At 44.5% G+C, this 17,154-nt stretch overlaps 1 protein-coding gene across 1 annotated transcript; it reads left to right on the top strand.

Annotated features, from left to right (window-relative positions):
• The first annotated feature begins 11,983 nt into the window (after positions 1–11,983).
• On the top strand, positions 11,984–17,154 carry LOC124677774. The gene is made up of 2 exons (XM_047213735.1): positions 11,984–13,127; positions 16,713–17,154. Exon 1 carries the CDS (start codon positions 11,994–11,996, stop codon positions 13,110–13,112), a length of 1,119 nt encoding a protein of 372 aa, XP_047069691.1. The 5' UTR covers positions 11,984–11,993; the 3' UTR covers positions 13,113–13,127; positions 16,713–17,154.

Below are 17,154 nucleotides of genomic sequence, written 5' to 3'. Positions count from 1 at the left end.
CAAATGTGTTTTCATTCGAGAGAACTTGTCAAAATTCAAGTTAATTAATTTATCACGATAATTATATAATTAATTAATGAATCTCAGGGATATGTTATACAACATGATCGATATAGGCCATGTATATTTTAATTGGTATTAATCTACGGTTTGCTAGCTAGCTGCATGCTATATATAGAGCATGTTTTTATTAGATCGGGTTATAGCTAGCTAGTATAGTTTAGGGTTATGTGTTTTAATTAAGTAGGGTTGATTAGCTAGGGTTAGTTACATATATATGGTTTAGGGTTAATGCATGGCACATTTAATTTAATTAGAGGACCGCGAGGCACCCCTGGCTTGCTCGATGCACAATTAAGTGTCGTTGGCCTATACATAGGGTTTAATTAGGGTTTAGGGTTAGCTAGGGTTTAGGGTTAGGGTTAGGGTTAGGGTTAGGGTTTAGGGTCTAGGGTTTAGGGTTTAGTGTTTAGGGTGTTTAGGTTTAGGGATTAGGGATTAGAGATTTAAGGTTTTAGGGTTGTTTAAGGTTTAGGGATCATCGATCGAGTGAGCACACACATTATTAGAGGCACCCGCGCCTTTACGCATAAATTGCATGCATATATATGTGTGTTTTTTGGCCACCAACGATATATAGATGATCGAGAGAGAGAGATTGAAATCCCCAAGAATATGTTCAAATATACATTAAAATATATGCACGAATGCATGGTAGGCCATGCATGCACACTAATTATATATATATTATGAGGCAACTTAATCAAATGTGTTTTCATTCGAGAGAACTTGTCAAAATTAGAGTTAATTAATTTATCACGATAATTATATAATTAATTAATGAATCTCAGGGATATGTTATACAACATGATCGATATAGGCCATGTATATATTAATTGGTGTTAATCTAAGGTTTGCTAGCTAGCCGCTATATATAGAGCATGTTTTTATTAGATCGGGTTATAGCTAGTATACTTTAGGGTTATGTGTTTTCATTAAGTAGGGTTGATTAGCTATGGTTAGTTACATATATATGGTTTAGGGTTAATGCATGGCACATTTAATTTAATTAGAGGACCGCGAGGCACCCCGGCCTCGCTTGATGCACAATTAAGTGTCGTTGGCCTATATATAGGGTTTAATTAGGGTTTAGGGTTAGGGTTAGGGTTTAGGGTATAGGGTTTAGTGTTTAGGGTGTTTAGGGTTTAGGGATTAGGGATTAGGGTTTCATGGTTGTATAAGGTTTAGGGATCATCGATCGAGTGCGCACACACATTATTAGAGGCACCCGCGCCTTTGCGCATAAAGTGCATGCGTATAGTTTAGGGTTATTTGTTTTAATTAAGTAGGGTTTGATCAGCTAGGGTTAGTTACATATATATGGTTTAGGGTTAATGCATGGCACATTACATATAGTTTAAATCTCAAGAATGTTTATACATGATAGGCCATATGTGCAAAGGAATTTTTTTCCCCGTGAACTTGTCAAAATTCAAGTTTATCGGTGCCAATGGAAACTAGTCCAAAAAATTACATAGAGGACCAAAAGTACTAGACAATAACTAATAGAACCCGCAACTTTACAAAAAGGACCCCAAAACATATAGAAGAAAATCAATCGAGTCCTTCTCGACCGCACATCGATCTCTCGCTCCGCATCCTTTCCAAGCAACTCCGTCGCCGGGGATGCACCACTTGGGACGGTGTCGCCGGTAGTCGCCAGGACGAAGGAGAAGAAGGGCCTCAAGCAACGGCATATTGGCTCGAGAAGGGCCGCCGAAAGGCCAAGATGTGCACGGGCAAGACGGATGACGCCGTCGTATGTCCCGAGCTTGTGAACTTTAGCAACTTGACTTCCCCATTGGCCGGATCCGAAGCACCGACCAAAGCAAGCCTCACCGTTAGCGCCATCACATTGATGGCACCGGATCGGGGTTTGGCCGGCAAGATCCGCCGGATTCACCATAGGCCAGATCTGAAGCCGATGACGAGATCCCCGACTCCATTGCGCCATTCTGCTCATGGGAAACACTGGATCTAAGCTTACAACAACACTAACTCCCTCGGATCCAAATTAGCTGACTCAAATTTGCTTATCTAAATATGGATGTATCCACACATGTTTTTACTCTAGATACATACACGTCTAAGGAAAGTTGAATCAATTAATTTAGTTCGGAGGGTGTACAATATACAGAGAGAAGTCGGCCTCGTCTCCGGCCGGCGAGGCCGCCGGGAGAGAAGGGGGAGAGGAGCCGTGGGAGTGGGAGAGACTCGAGAGAGAAAGAGAAGAGGAAGAAATGAGAGCTCCCCGGGGAAGAACATTATTTTTGTCGTTCGCTCGTAGCTTGAAACCGAAAATTTCGGCCGCGCGCCAAATCATCCCGCCGCATCCATTCGAAAATCCCGTGACCAGTTTTACCCTTTTAACCCCGGTCCGGAAGCTACAACCCACCGACCATGGAGGGCTCATTCGGTAACAATGAAATATCTTGCCTAGATCCCGAACCCTCCCCACGAGCCCACACCCACCCACCAACCATTCGCCCCATTAGCTCAAAAATACTCTCACACGCCAAAGCTCGACTCTCTACAAGTACTAGATCCGCTTCGCCGCCGGCATACTCCTCCACAGCCGTAGCCTTGATCGTGTTGGCTGTCCACCCACCCGATCCGCTCCCCGCCGCCCTCGTCACCGACGGATCCGCTTCACCGCCGACCTCGCCACCGACAGATCCGCTTCACCGCCGACCTAGCCACCGACGGATCCGCTTCACCGCCGACCTCGCCACCGACTACCTCGGCGCAGCGGCCGTATCAACTTCACCGAATCCCTTGCCGCCCAACCAGATCTGCTTCACTAACGCCCGCTTCTACCGAAACAGGGTCGATTCATCGTCTCCCGCGTTCGCCGCCGCCGGAATGCAAGTTGCCGCCCCCGTCCACCCCGCCGCAAGCTTGGTTAGTACGCCGGCCCGTTAGATCGCGGTGTTTCTTTAGCCATGTTTTGTGTAGTTATTTGCGGATCTCATATGCCGTTAACTTTCTTGATGTGTTGCTTCGCATGAAGTTTGTTTAAATATTGTACAAGTACAAAAGCATTATCCGGTCGCTACCATCCTGTTCATTCTACCGACACCCGTGTGCATCCACATATTTATAGCCTTATACCCATTCATTTGCCGCCAATCGTTTTTGTATCGTATGCTATTGTCGCATCGCTTTTATAGTCATGCTATGGGCATTTCCAATCCGCTTGTTCTTATACCACGTCATTAGCTCACCGCTAGCCGCTAGTCGTTTTCTCGTGTCTCGCTATTCTCACACCGCTTTTATAATCATGCTATGTGCATTTCCAATCCGCTTGCTCTTATACCTCGTCTTTAGCTTATATAGTTATTGCTGCGTGCATGTCTCGGTCTTTGTATTATCGTAGATCGACTTGTCAATGTTATTTTTCCTAGGGATTGATCATGCGAACCACTTATTAGAACATCCAACATTAACAGCGGGGACGCTAGGGAAGGTTGGAATCTGAGTTCTTGGTTGGTAATTTTGGCGCTTACTTCCGTTATTATCTATAACCTATATGCATTGTTCCTTATGCAAGAGATTAACACTTGGAACCCCGCCATAGCAATGCCATTCATGCTTTACTATGTTTCCGCCTATTTGATATGCTTGTCTTGGAGAAACTGCGAAGGTGATTTGAACTCGACATTTGGTCATTCTTAATGCCAGCTTACTTTATGTGGAAAACCTTGGCATTACCCTACTCTAAATCCGAATGTCCGAAATTCGTATCTCATGCAAAGCAACATCTAGTTGGTTTTAATCCGATATCCGGTAAATATTGGCTTATTCATTTGGCAGCTCAAGTTTTTTGTTATTTGAAACCAGTCGACTTGGTCTTAAATGTGATATCTAAACACAGATTAAGGACAATGGAGCAGGAGGATTAGCATTTCACTTGATGGCTGAACCTAAAATGACAGTGCATGTTGACCACGACTAGTGCACGCAAGAGAAGGACCTGCAGCGAGCCGATATGTGCTTAGTACATGCATCTTATCTTATCTTGTGCTTATTTCTCGCTACATGTCGTTATCTCGATCTCTACATTGCGTAATACATGTTTGAATAGTTAATTGTTGTAACTATATTTGCAATGTTACCGAATGCAGCTTTAATGAAGCAAGTCATCATTAGAAGATAGTCGCCAAAAAGGATCCGTAGCGACCTCGTGCAACATTATGATGTAAGTTTGTGCTTAGTACAAGTTCCATACATTGTCTTATTTATGCAACTTGTTATTATCTTATATCAACATTGCATAATAAATGTTTGCATAGTTCATCGTTTAACTCTTTTTGCATTATTATCAGAATGCAGTTGTGATGAAGCAATCTTCATTAGAAATGAGGCCCACAAAAAGTTCTGATATTTCTTCTGATGCATCTTCTCATAGCCGTCAACCTAGACCATTGCTTTCATCAAACAAGTAAATATCTCAACGTCGTACTTTATAAAAGACATGGTATTGCCGCTTTAAGATCTCGTAGCCGATATGTTGACAAAGAGTACACAAGATTCAATCAAGGCGATTGCCAAATGTCAACGTGTTATTGATGATGCTAATAGAAGTCCTCAATGATTCTATGTAATTTTTTTATTTGGGCACATTAATTGCCTTGTAATTTTCCTACTTGTTTTATTTGTGTATGTAATTGTGTGTATCATTGATATCGATTTTAGGCTCATGAAATTTAATGCAAGTTGACTAGTCAAACAAGTAGGGCACTACAACAGATTGGGCCGGCCCACTTACAGTAGTGTGGGACCCACTTTCATTTTGGGCCAGCCCACTTCTTTAGTAGGCCGGCCCAGTTACACGATAGTGGGATCCACATGCTTATTGGGCCGGCCCACTATCTTGTTGGGCCAGCCCATTTGCTATATGGTGGTCCCACATGGTAAATGGGCCGGCCCTTTAACAGAAGGTGGGACCCACTCGTGTTTTTGGCCCGACCCACTATCTTGTTGGGCCGGCCCACTTGCTATATGGTGGACCCCACATACTAAATGGGCCGGCCTTTTAACCGGAAAGTGGGACCCACTCGTGTTTTTGGCCCGCCCACTATCTTGTTGGGCCGGCCTACTTGCTATATGGTGGACCCCACATACTAAATGGGCCGGCCTTTTAACAGGAAGGTGGGACCCACTCGTGCTTTTGGCCCGCCCACTATCTTGTTGGGCCGCCCACTTGCTATATGGTGGACCCCACACACCAAATGGGCCGACCTTTAACAGAAAGTGGGACCCACTGTGTTTTTGGCCCGACCCACTATCTTGTTGGGCCGCCCACTTGCTATATGGTGGACCCCACATACTAAATGGGCCGACCCTTTAACTCGGAAAGTGGGACCCACTCGTGTTTTTGGCCCGCCCACTTGCTATATGGTGGACCCCACACACTAAATGGGCCGGCCCTTTAACGGAAAGTGGGACCCACCCGTGTTTTGGCCCGGCCCACTTGCTTCTTGGGCCGGCCCGCTTGCCGTAAGGTGGACCCCACATGTTAAATGGGCTGCACCATTTAAGTTTTGACTCAATCAACCTTAGAGGTTAGGCCCGGCCCACGTAACTAATGGACCAGCCTGCCTATATAGTTGACCGGTCAAACTATGTCAGCTGGCCCGCCCGCTTAAGATGTGGCAGGCCTCGTGTGGGCCTACCATCTACCACGGGGTTTCAGCTAGGTTAACGCCGTTAACCGCGCTAACGGCGGCTCGCCACGTGTCGGCTTGCATGACGTCGCTAGCCAACGGGCTCCTGAACACTTGAGCAACGGTCCGATTTTCCGTGGCGGAAGGGCGCCCAAGCGCGACGGACCGAAAAAACGTCGTTGGACTTTGCCTGACGCAGTTTCCACAACAGAACCCATATCGTCGGGTTAGGCCCATAGGCGACGAAAAATACCCCTTAGCGGACGATTTTGAGACGTTGTCTATCAGAACTTTTCTTGTAGTGCTTTTACTTTTTACTATCAAGTAGTGTCATATCATGAGTAGGGAAGTTATCATATAAGATGGGTTGCAGTGTGGAAGTATCTCTCCTTTAGTTGGTTGTCTATGTATCCCTTGGTGTGAGTTATCGTTATGAAATATTAATGAGAAGTCTTATCATTTACATATTGCACATCTTATTTTAGTTTGCAATTTCTAGTATATGATTGATCTTGATTTTAGTATTGGTACCACTTTGGGAGCATTGAGTAAATCTATTTGGTTTTGGCAAACTTAGCATTGGTCAATAGCAACAACACCTTGAGGTTTAAGTAGAAAAGAGAAAAATACATATAGTTGTTTCATTGTCTTCCTTTCTTGCTAGCTCATAGCTTATTATTCTGAAGTTAAAATTGTTTGTGCTTGCAAGAAAGATGCATGATTATGTCTATCACATGTATATTTGTTTGTTTCCCTCAACTCTTATGCTTGCTAATTAACCTTGCTAGCCAAAGGCTCAGTACCGAGAGGGAATGCTTCTCGTACATCCAAACCTCGAACCCAAACCTATGCCATTTGTGTCCACCATATCTACCTACCGCATGGTATTTTCTCGCCATTCCAAGTAAATACTTCATGTGCTACCTTTAAACAATTCAAAATTTATTACTTCTTATTTGTGTCAATGTTTTATAGCTCATGAGGAAGTATGTGGTGTTTTATCTTTCAGCCTTGTTAGGCAGATCTTCCACTAATGGACTAGTGGCTTCATCCACTTATCCTATAATTTTGCAAAAAGAGCCGGCAACGGGGTTCCCAGCCCCAATTAATCAACTTTCATTAATAATTCTCTTCACATGTTTTGCCCTGATTCATCAGTAAGCAACTTAATTTTGCAATAGACACTCCTCCATGGTATGAGATTGTTGGAAGGCACCCGAGGATTCGGTTAGCCATGGCTTGTGTAAGCAAAGGTTGGGGGAGTGTCATCCTTAAATAAACTAAAGTACATGTGTAAACAAAAGAGAAGAGGGATGATCTACCTTGCTCGGTAGAGATGACGTCCTTCATGGGAGCCGCTCTTTGGAGGTCTCGTTTGGCAAGGGGGTTAGAGTACCCGCTACCGAGTCGTTGACAACAACAAACACCTCTCAAAACTTTACTTTTATTCTCTTTATATGATTTCAAAACCGAAAAAGCTCTAGCACATGATTTAATCCTCGCTTCCTCTCTGCGAAGGGCCTGTCTTTTACTTTATGTTGAGTCGTAAACCTATTTCCATCCATCTCAAGCAAGCATTTGAGTTGTTGTGATCAAACCATTATATTGCGATTTGCTTCATCATGTCTTTACTCTTCCTTGTTTAGTACAAGTTTTATCTGAATGAATATAGCTTTGCAAGTTATCAATGATCATTATGATTGAGTATGCAAGTTTACCATAAGCTTTAACATAAGAGCGCTGCTCAATAGATAAGTATAACTGCATAATCGTTCTCTCGACCAAGAACGAAGTTTGCCATCACCAACTATGATTTCTTCTGCACCTTTATTTGTGATTACCTTATACTTGTTTCAAGTTGAATTATATGAGGGAGTTGTTTACTAGAATGTCTTGTGTGAATGAATATGATGCTTCTTGTCCGTATTTTATTTATCGACTCTTCACTCCATAAACATGTGGTCCCGTTTACCGAGTTCGGTTCGCTTGGGGACAAGCGAAGTCTAAGCTGGGGGGAGTTGATACGTCCAATTTGCATCACTATTTTATATCATAATTTGCTGTTATTCATTGATATATTTCATATTTGGAGATGATACTTATGTTATTTCATCTATTTTCCATGTTTCATGATTATTTGGGGATCGCGCACCGGAGCCAGGATTCTGCTGGAAAAAGCACCGTCAGAATGCAATATTTCGGAAGATCAATAGTTGAAGGAAATTATACGAAAATTCCTATTTTTCCAGATGACGAAGGGAGCCGGAAGGGGAGAAGAGGGGACCCGAGGTGGGCCCACCCCATAGGCCGGCGCGGCCCAAGGCCCGGCCGCGCCGCCCGTGAGGAGGGGGCCCACAGCCCCTCTCGCCTCCTTTTCTTCGCGTATGCCTTCGTCCCGAAAACCTAAGCCAGAGGGGTACGTCGAATAGAGCCACAGCCGCCTCTGCGGGGCGGAGAACACCAGAGAGAAAAGAGCTCTCCGGCGGGCAGGAATCCGCCGGGGAAATTCCCTCCCGGAGGGGGAAATCGACGCCATCGTCACCATCATCGAGCTGGACATCATCTCCATCACCATCACCATCATCTTCATCATCATCACCGCCGTCTCCACCGCCGCACCTCGTCCCCGCCGTAGCAATTTGGGTTTGATCTTGATTGTTTGATAGGGGAAACTCCCGGTGTTAATTTCTACTTGTTATTGATGCTATTGAGTGAAACCGTTGAACCAAGGTTTATGTTCAGATTGTTATTCATTATCATATCACCTCTGATCATGTTCCATATGATGTCTCGTGAGTAGTTCGTTTAGTTCTTGAGGACATGGGTGAAGTCTAAATGTTAGTAGTGAAGTATGGTTGAGTAATATTCAATGTTATGATATTTAAGTTGTGGTGTTATTCTTCTAGTGGTGTCGTGTGAACGTCGACTACACGACACTTCACCTTTATGGGCCTAGGGGAATGCATCTTGTACTCGTTTGCCAATTGCGGGGTTGCCGGAGTGACGAAACCCGAGCCCCGTTGGTATATCGATGCAGGAGGGATCGCAGGATCTCGCAGTTTAAGGCCGTGGTTAGATTTATCTTAATTACTTTCTTGTAGTTGCGGATGCTTGCAAGGGGTATAATCACAAGTATGTATTAGTCCTAGGAAGGGCGGTACATTAGCATAGGTTCACCCACACAACACTTATCAAAACAATGAAGATTAATTAGCCGTATGTAGCGAAAGCACTAGACTAAAATCCCGTGTGTCCTCGAGAACGTTTGGTTAATATAAGTAAACAAACCGGCTTGTCCTTTGTGCTAAAAGGGATTGGGCCACTCGCTGCAATTATTACTCTCGCACTTTACTTACTCGTACTTTATTCATCTGTTACATCAAACCCCCCTGAATACTTGTCTGTGAGCATTTACATTGAATCCTTCATCGAAACTACTTGTCAACACCTTCTGCTCCTCGTTAGGATCGACATTCTTATTTATCGAAGATACTGCGATACACCCCCTATACTTGTGGGTCATCATGGCTTGACCAAATGTGGGATAAAACTAGCATTTAATTTGGCAAGTACAAAACCTATATAACTGGGGTTCATCTATGAGCACCATGAACTTATGCTAAGCAAGACAATTAACTATGTTATAGCAAGATATATAACATCAAGCACGAAGGCTATCACAAGGTAAAGTGCATAAGTAAAAAGCCCGGGTATAGGAATAACCGAGGTGGCGCGAAGACGACGATGTTTCTCCAAACTCACACTCTTGCGAGTGCTACTCTCCGTTGGAGTAGTGTGGGGGCACAAGGCTTCCCAAACGCCACAAAGGCCTTAACATATTCTCCTCGAGGCTTCCCACCAAAAGGTAAGTCCTCGGTCCACTAAGAGACCCTTGAGGACGGTCACCGAACCGCATAACGTTTGGGGCAATCTCCACAACTTAATTGGGGGCTATCGAAAAATTGCCACAAAGGCATCACATTTGAGGAATCTCCACAACTTAATCGGAGACCCCAAAAACAACACTAAGATCACCAAGGAGGAAGAAGGGGGCCTTATATAGTCCATTTCAACGAAATATGGCCGTTGTAGACATCCCAGGACAGATTATCCACCCCATTGGATTTTTGAAGCGCACATGCCAAATTTGCATCGAGGTGCGCAAGCCTATGTAAAGGCGTCGGATATTTGGTAGATAGTAAAACGAGAATGAACATAACTTGAGTATCCGGACTCCAATTTTTATGATCTTGGGCTTATTTTAAAGATAGTAACAAGCTCTACAACATAATGTAGAGAAAAATCATAGTCCAGAAAGAGAGGATAAAACTAAATGAATAAAGATTTTACCTCTTGATACGTCCAAAACGTATCTACTTTCTTAAATACTTTTGCTGTTGTTTGCCCTCTAATTTGTGTGTTTTGAATACAATTAACACGGACTAACGTTGTTTTTAGCAGAATTGCTCCGATATCTCATTTTTGTGCAGAAATCCAACTTTCAAGAAAATTCCCGGAAAATATCGCAAAATACATATTCCACCCGAAGACTCACTAAGACAGAAGACGAGACGGAGAAGGACCACGAGGGGCCCACACCTGCCCTAGGCGCAGGCCAGCCCTGGCCGCGCATAGGGGTGGTCTGGCCGCCTCGGCCACCCCCTCGATCTCTCCTCCAGACTATATTAAGCCTCTGACCCTAAAAATAGAGGGGGGGGGGGGGTCGACGTTTTTCCAAAAAAAGTTCTGCTGCTCCACCGCCACCAGAAACCCCAATCCGGGGTCCAGAAACTCCGTACTGGCACCCTGCCGGGACAGGGAATTGGAGGAGATCATCACCATCGCCATCACCGACGCCTCTCCATCAACCATCCATGATTCCCCCATCCATGTGTGAGTAATTCCCTGCTATAGGCTGTAGGAGATGGTAGGGATTGGATGATATTGTTCATGTAATAGCTATAAGATTGTTAGGGGCATAGTGCCTAGTATTCGTTGTTAGTATTTTTGACATTGTTGCAACTTGTTGTGATTAATGCTTGTCACTTTGGGCCCGAGTGCCATGATATCAGATCTGAACATGTTATTGATTCACGATGATAATTATTACTCCCTCCGTCCATAAATAGATGTCAAAGATTTGTCTAAATTCGGATGTATCTATACACTAAATTGTGGCTAGATACATTCAAATTTAGATAAACTTTTGACATCTATTTATGGACAGAGGTAGTATTTTTTATCATACTTGCAAGTTTTATACACATATCGTTGTCCGGAACCCGATGCCCCAAAGTGACAATAATTGAGATAACCGGAGGAGATGGCTTTGATGTGAGGATCACGTGTGTTTACGGAGTGTTAATGTTTTGCTCCGGTACTCTATTAAAAGGAGTACCTTAATTACCAGTAGATTCCCCCACTAACAATCATTAATACTCTACATGCAAGCCACATAATCTATTTTTAAGTCATCCAGATATCCACATCATCAACTTTTAGCCGCCAGCTACATAACCATTTCAAGTCAGTTTTTTTAAGTTAGCCTCTTGACTGTTTACGTCAATTGAATCCTGCATGTTCCTACAAATAACATGTTATTCCAATCAACGTATATTCTTTTGTTTTTTTTTACAAATAGAGTTATCGGAGAAATTCCTGCTGCAACGCGCGGGGTATCCTTCTAGTTATTTTAATTGACAAATCCACAAAAATAACAGGATGCTAGTAGAAACTAAAGTTAGACATGGGATGGAATCTATGACGCTCTCAATTGAATTCCAATACCAATTTTATGGCAGCCAATCAAGTTGTTATGGGAAACACATGCGAATTCTTTGATTCTAGCCTTAAATAATAGGTTTGAGCCAAATGAGCTCTAACTAAAAGTTTGACCAAGAATAAACCTGAAGTACGATGGTTAAAGAAAAATAACACTCCCATCCCACTAGAGTTTAAACATTAGGTTACACTTTGGTGTTGCATAAAAACGGAATATATTCTTCAATGAAATAATTTGGCCAGTTCTTTTTTTTTTTTGAGAGAGAAAAGTTTGGCTAGCAAATACTTTGATGGGCCTAAATCAAACACACTCATTGGGCTGTAGAAGCTTCCTTACCAAAAAGAACCCTTTGTGGGCTTTGACTGTGTCACCGACTATCAGCTCCCTCCATGGACTCCGCCGGCCGTTGCTACCCTAATCTGCCATTCCCTTCGCCCCCAAATAAATTTCCTCTGCTAATCGCGGCCACGGAGTGAGGAATTCCGATGGCGACGCCCAACGGCTGCCCGGATCCGCCCGCCGCCGCCGCCGCCGCCGACGGGCCGTACATCCCGGCGGAGCTGATCCCCGACATCGCCAAGCACCTGACGAACCTCAACGACATCTTCGCCCTCCGCGGCGGCTGCCGCGCCTACCGCGCCGCGCTGCCGCTCAGCCGGGGCCTCCTCGCCGCGCAGCCGCCGTGCCTCCTCGTGCCCCACTCCGCCAGCTCCCCCGCGCTGCCCCTCTTCAACCTCCTCGAGCCCGGCTGCCCCTCCTTCTCGCTCGCCCTCTTCCACGTCCCCGACCGCCGCCTCCACCGCTTCCGCGCCCGCCTCCCCTTCGCGCGCACCGGCGGCGTCCTCACCTCCGACGGCGCCCAGGTCGTCGCCGTCGACGGCGCCACCGGCGAGATCATCGTCACCCACCTGCTCTTCGGCGCGCAGGTCCGCCTGCCCAAGCCCCCGCTGCCGCACGACCGCGTCATCCTCACCGGCGGCCACCTCTTCGCCCCCGCCACGGGCCGCACCGACGTCCAGTGCTGCAGCCCCTGGACGAGCCCCCAGTGGACCGCCGCGTCCTACGGCGGCGAGCACGAGATCCAGGACTGGCACATCGTCAACGGCGTCCTCTACGGGTTCCTCCCCACCTGCGGCCTCGTGTCGGCTTCGCCCTCCAAGGACAGTTCCTCCTCTTTGGATATATGGCACCATGGGGGCGAGTTCGACCCGCAGGTTCTACTGGCTATGCAGGAGAGCAAAGGTGCCCCGCTGCTGGGGGACTGCGGCGGAGAGGTCCTGCTCATCTTCAAGGTGGGACCCATCGACCCCGCCTACAAGATTTTCCGGTGGGACGCCGACGAGTTGATGTGGGCGGCGGCGACGAGCCTCGGAGGACGGACGCTCTTCATTGGCTTCGACGACTTCGCCGCGTGCATTGGTCCAGATGTTCCAGGGATCCGCGGGGACTGCGTGTACGGATCGTTGCCATGGGCTGGGGGCTGGAGCGAGTATTCTATGATCGATGGGACCTGTAAATGCTTCACAGCAAAGTATCCGGGTGAACCAGGGGTTGGTTTCACGAGGCCGCAGGTTTGGGTGCTTCCAAGCTTGTTCTGCAACTGAGGTTTGCACACAAAGGTAATGATCGTTCGCTTGCCTTGATAAAAGGTGTTCATCGCAACTTGCAAAACATGTAGGAGTAGTTTTTCATCCTTTAGATAGCATGCATAGTTTGTTTGGATGTTATTATTGTCTGAATCAGTGGCGGACCCAGGACAAAAACTGACTGGGGGCACCCTTGTATAGGAAAACCATGAACATGTCGACTTGAATTCACTAATATGCTAATATTATATATAATAGACATACTAGTATTTTCTCATAAATACTTCATTTAGATATTCAATAGTAGTACGACAAATTTTTTTTTGCCATAACTTTGCTTCTCATAAATTTATCAGTAAAGTGAAGACTCTTTATAGACTAAAAAGCTTCAGATATCCCAATAGCTCGGATATTGCAAAAAAAAAAAGAATAGTAATCTTGCATATGGTTGCTGTTACCTGTCAAGAGAAAACACACGATTAGCCAGGTAAATACTAATGGAAGTCATGAACATAGAATAATGCCTAAGGTGTTAAATCATTACACTTCCTCCCCCGACGATTTTTCATCTTATGGAAGCGATCAACGATCACTTCATTAGTAATTGTCTCCACCAATGGCTTTTCCAGGAAGCTAGATCAGTTTAGCTTCATACCAAAGGATAGGAGAGATGCTTCATTGTATCCACCATCAGTTTAGCTAGATCAGTTATATTGTCCAGACTCGAAACCTTGCATCATGGTGTTGATATGAGTTAATTTCTTTATCAAATACTTCTAAATTATTTTCCTTCTTCCAGGCCAAATCATTGAAACACTAAGTCACTAACAGAGTAACAATAGAAGTTCAGTCACTAACAGAGTAACAGTATAAGTACAGTAAGAGTACTAGTACAATAGTCAGGCTGTGTCAAATTCCTAAATTCCCTAAATGCTGGAAATTTGGTTCAGAGTAACACTATAAGTTCAGTAAGGACACTAATAAAGAATTGTCGGATTGCATTGCGTACGAAATTCCCAAATCCTGGTAATTTGATTACATGTTGTGTATCATATTAATAAGGACCACTGTAGTAGTAATAAGGGACTAAGGATTCTATTTTATTTGAAATAGAAAAGATAAACAGAATCAGAATAAAAAGGATTATAGATTGTATCAAAAATTCAAAAGCCCTAATTCTATACGGAAATAATGCCTAACATTCAGCTTACCTTGGACTTGCATTACGTCTCGACGCGGCAGCTGGGAGGCGGTCAGTCAGTGGCAGCAGCCGGGCACACGGCAGACTGATGGTGGCGGAAGGCTGGCTCCTGGCCGACGGCCCTGACGCTTGTGTCTCATTCTCCAGAAACAAAGCGACATAGTCAGGCAAATAAAGCGGCAGGGTTTTTACTAGCTGTGGATCGCATCGTGGAAGTTCTGAAGACAGTGAGACACACACACGTTCAGTGGCGGACGCAGGAAAGAATTAGAGGGGGGGTGGGGGGCACACCTCCATTTTTTTGCGCCCCCAAAATGTGAAAACCGTTGTTCGCCGCGCTGTCTACAACACGTTTGGGCATGGTGTGCCAGCGGTGGCTTTGCATGTGTGTTTGAGCGTATCACTATCTCCTGCTAGTCATAACATGTTTAATTAGCCTTTCTAGCTTTCTTATTTAGCGCTGCCCAAAAATTAGAACTGCTATATACTGTGGCCAACAGGTGATCATTCTTTTGTGTCTTGTATTCCTAATTCACAACATATTGTATCCCTTGTTTGTGGTAAAAGAAAAAGTAGTAATATCATCTTTTTACGTGAAGTAATATCATTGGTAGTGAAGTAGCAAGTCAAACTGAGAAAGTTTCGTCCCGTTTCAATCTAAAGAGATCAAAGGAGTGTGCTTCAAATCATAAGTTCCCGGCAACAACAATAATAGATTAAATCATTAATTGTTGTTCTTTTAGTGTATTTAAAATAATAATATAATAGATGAGATAATACATTGCGAACACATTTGTGTTAGCAGGTGAATAATATAAAAGCAGGTTATAGATAATATTCCTCAATTACAAAACATTTGAGCCAAAGAGATATGGTTGGACATGACAGAGAAGTAGTTCAAGGCATGAAAAGAGTCTTACATGATAGAATATAGCATAAATAGAAATGTGACATATTCTTTTTTTGTGGGAAAAAAATCTATAACTACCAGTGACATATATTTCTCTCCATTTCTAGTTTTCTACAAGTGCCAAACTATAACTATGGACAAAGATTTAACAAATTATGGACAGAGATGTAACAAAATTGATTTAACAAACTATGGACAGAGATTTAACAAAATATAGTCACATATTCTTCCCCAATTCCCCAAACCATGTCCAGTCCATGACCATGTCGGCAGCAGTGGAGGCTCAGGCTGGTACGGTGGTACCTGCAGTTGGGCTGGACTGCCGCTGGGTGCTGGAGGCTGAACGGTGGGGGCTGGACTGCCGCGGCGGCGAGCAGTGGCCGGCCGAGTGCGTATCCGGCGACCGACGAGATCCCGCCGACTGCCTCCATGGCCAGGGGAGACTGGAGAGGAAGAGGAGCCTGGGAGGGCCGACCAGCCGAGTCAGGCGAGTTCGCGGTGGAGGCAGAGCAGAGCAGAGGGCGGAGGAAGCGCCATGGACACGGAGCTAGGTTTGGCTCGGGCGCCGGCCTGGACGAGCAGAGACAGTTCCGCTCGCGCTCGCTCAGGCTTAGCCACTCCGCGCTCGGTCGTTTTCCTTCTTGGGCCAGAGACGATTAGGGGTATCAATTTTTTTTGTCAAATTTCTGGGTGGGCCACGGCCCCCCCGGCCCATCCGCTACGTCCGCCCATGCGCATGTTGTACGGTTATAGCACTGTTCTGGCAGGCCTCTTTTCTTCCTGGGCTTTTACAAACAAAGGTGAGTCGGATGGACTGGGGGCAGATGTACTGGACTGACTGGGGGCACAGCCTATTTGATATCCGGTATCTAGAGCGAAAATGGAAAATTGACTGGGGGAGATGCCCCCACTCAGCACAACGTGCGTCTGCCCCAGGTCTGAATAGATATCATGTTTCTGTCAAGAATATTCTAGGTTTGTAATTTGCAGGCACAACAGCCAAATTTTGGTGCAATTGTAACAGTGCCCAAGGTCTGTCATTTGTAATTTTTTAACGGAAAAACTAGATAAAGCTACCACCCGAAATTTGCATCTGAAATCTCGAACATATTGTTAGTGTAAAAAACAACATTTTTTGCTGAGCATATGTCAGGACATAGGATGGTGGATACAATGCAGCCTACCATGATCTTGTTTGAAGGTTCTCGGAATGACTGATTGTTTCATGACCATGACAGATTTGTCTTGCATGTCGTCTTCTCTGTATTGAGTTCACCTGTAGCAATTATCGTTCCATTCATTTCACCTTCTACCCCATATAACATAAGCAAGGCATTTGTGCACTATTTTATTTCTATTGTCTCCCTAAATGTCGAGTGTTTTCCAACGCCCTAAATGCAACATCTGTATATTCATGCCTTTTCTTTTAATGATGTTTTGCTTGGAGTTTTCTCTTTTACTGATCTATACTTGTAGAACTTATGTGGTCTTTCTGTTGTTGCTGCAGAACCTGATTTGGATGAAGTCTCCTTGCAATGTGCTTAGTTTTCCTGTTTCCCTGCTAATATTGGATTGGAGAAATAAGTGAACCAGAAGCTCCGGCCGATGTAGACAGCACCCTGTTGTGAAGCCGAAGTAGAGTTGTTGCATATTGTTATGTTTTGATGCAACAAATGGGCCATGTTTCAGTTGAGATTGTGGAATTATTATTTTCACAAGTTTTACTATCAGGATGATTTTGATTCACCTCCAAGGATAAAAAATAATAATACCTTTGTCTATAAAAGAATGTCTCAATTTTGTCAAAATATGCATGTATCTAGATGTATTTTAGTGTGTAGATACATGCAAATTTAGACAAAGTTGAGACATCATTTTATATAAAGATGGAGAGGTACTAAAATATCATTATATTTTAATGTTTCTGATTGTATTTTAGATAATTTGTT

Source organism: Lolium rigidum, chromosome 7 (assembly GCF_022539505.1).
Source record: "Lolium rigidum isolate FL_2022 chromosome 7, APGP_CSIRO_Lrig_0.1, whole genome shotgun sequence".
In the NCBI taxonomy this organism is placed as follows: domain Eukaryota; kingdom Viridiplantae; phylum Streptophyta; class Magnoliopsida; order Poales; family Poaceae; genus Lolium; species Lolium rigidum.
The sequence above is the reverse complement of the archived record's forward strand: the minus strand, read 5'-3'. Positions and strand labels throughout refer to the sequence as shown.

What these genes read in the sequence shown, in the direction of transcription:
- LOC124677774 (XM_047213735.1), top strand. Translation starts at nt 11,994, where the DNA reads ATGGCGACGCCCAACGGCTGCCCGGATCCGCCCGCCGCCGCCGCCGCC.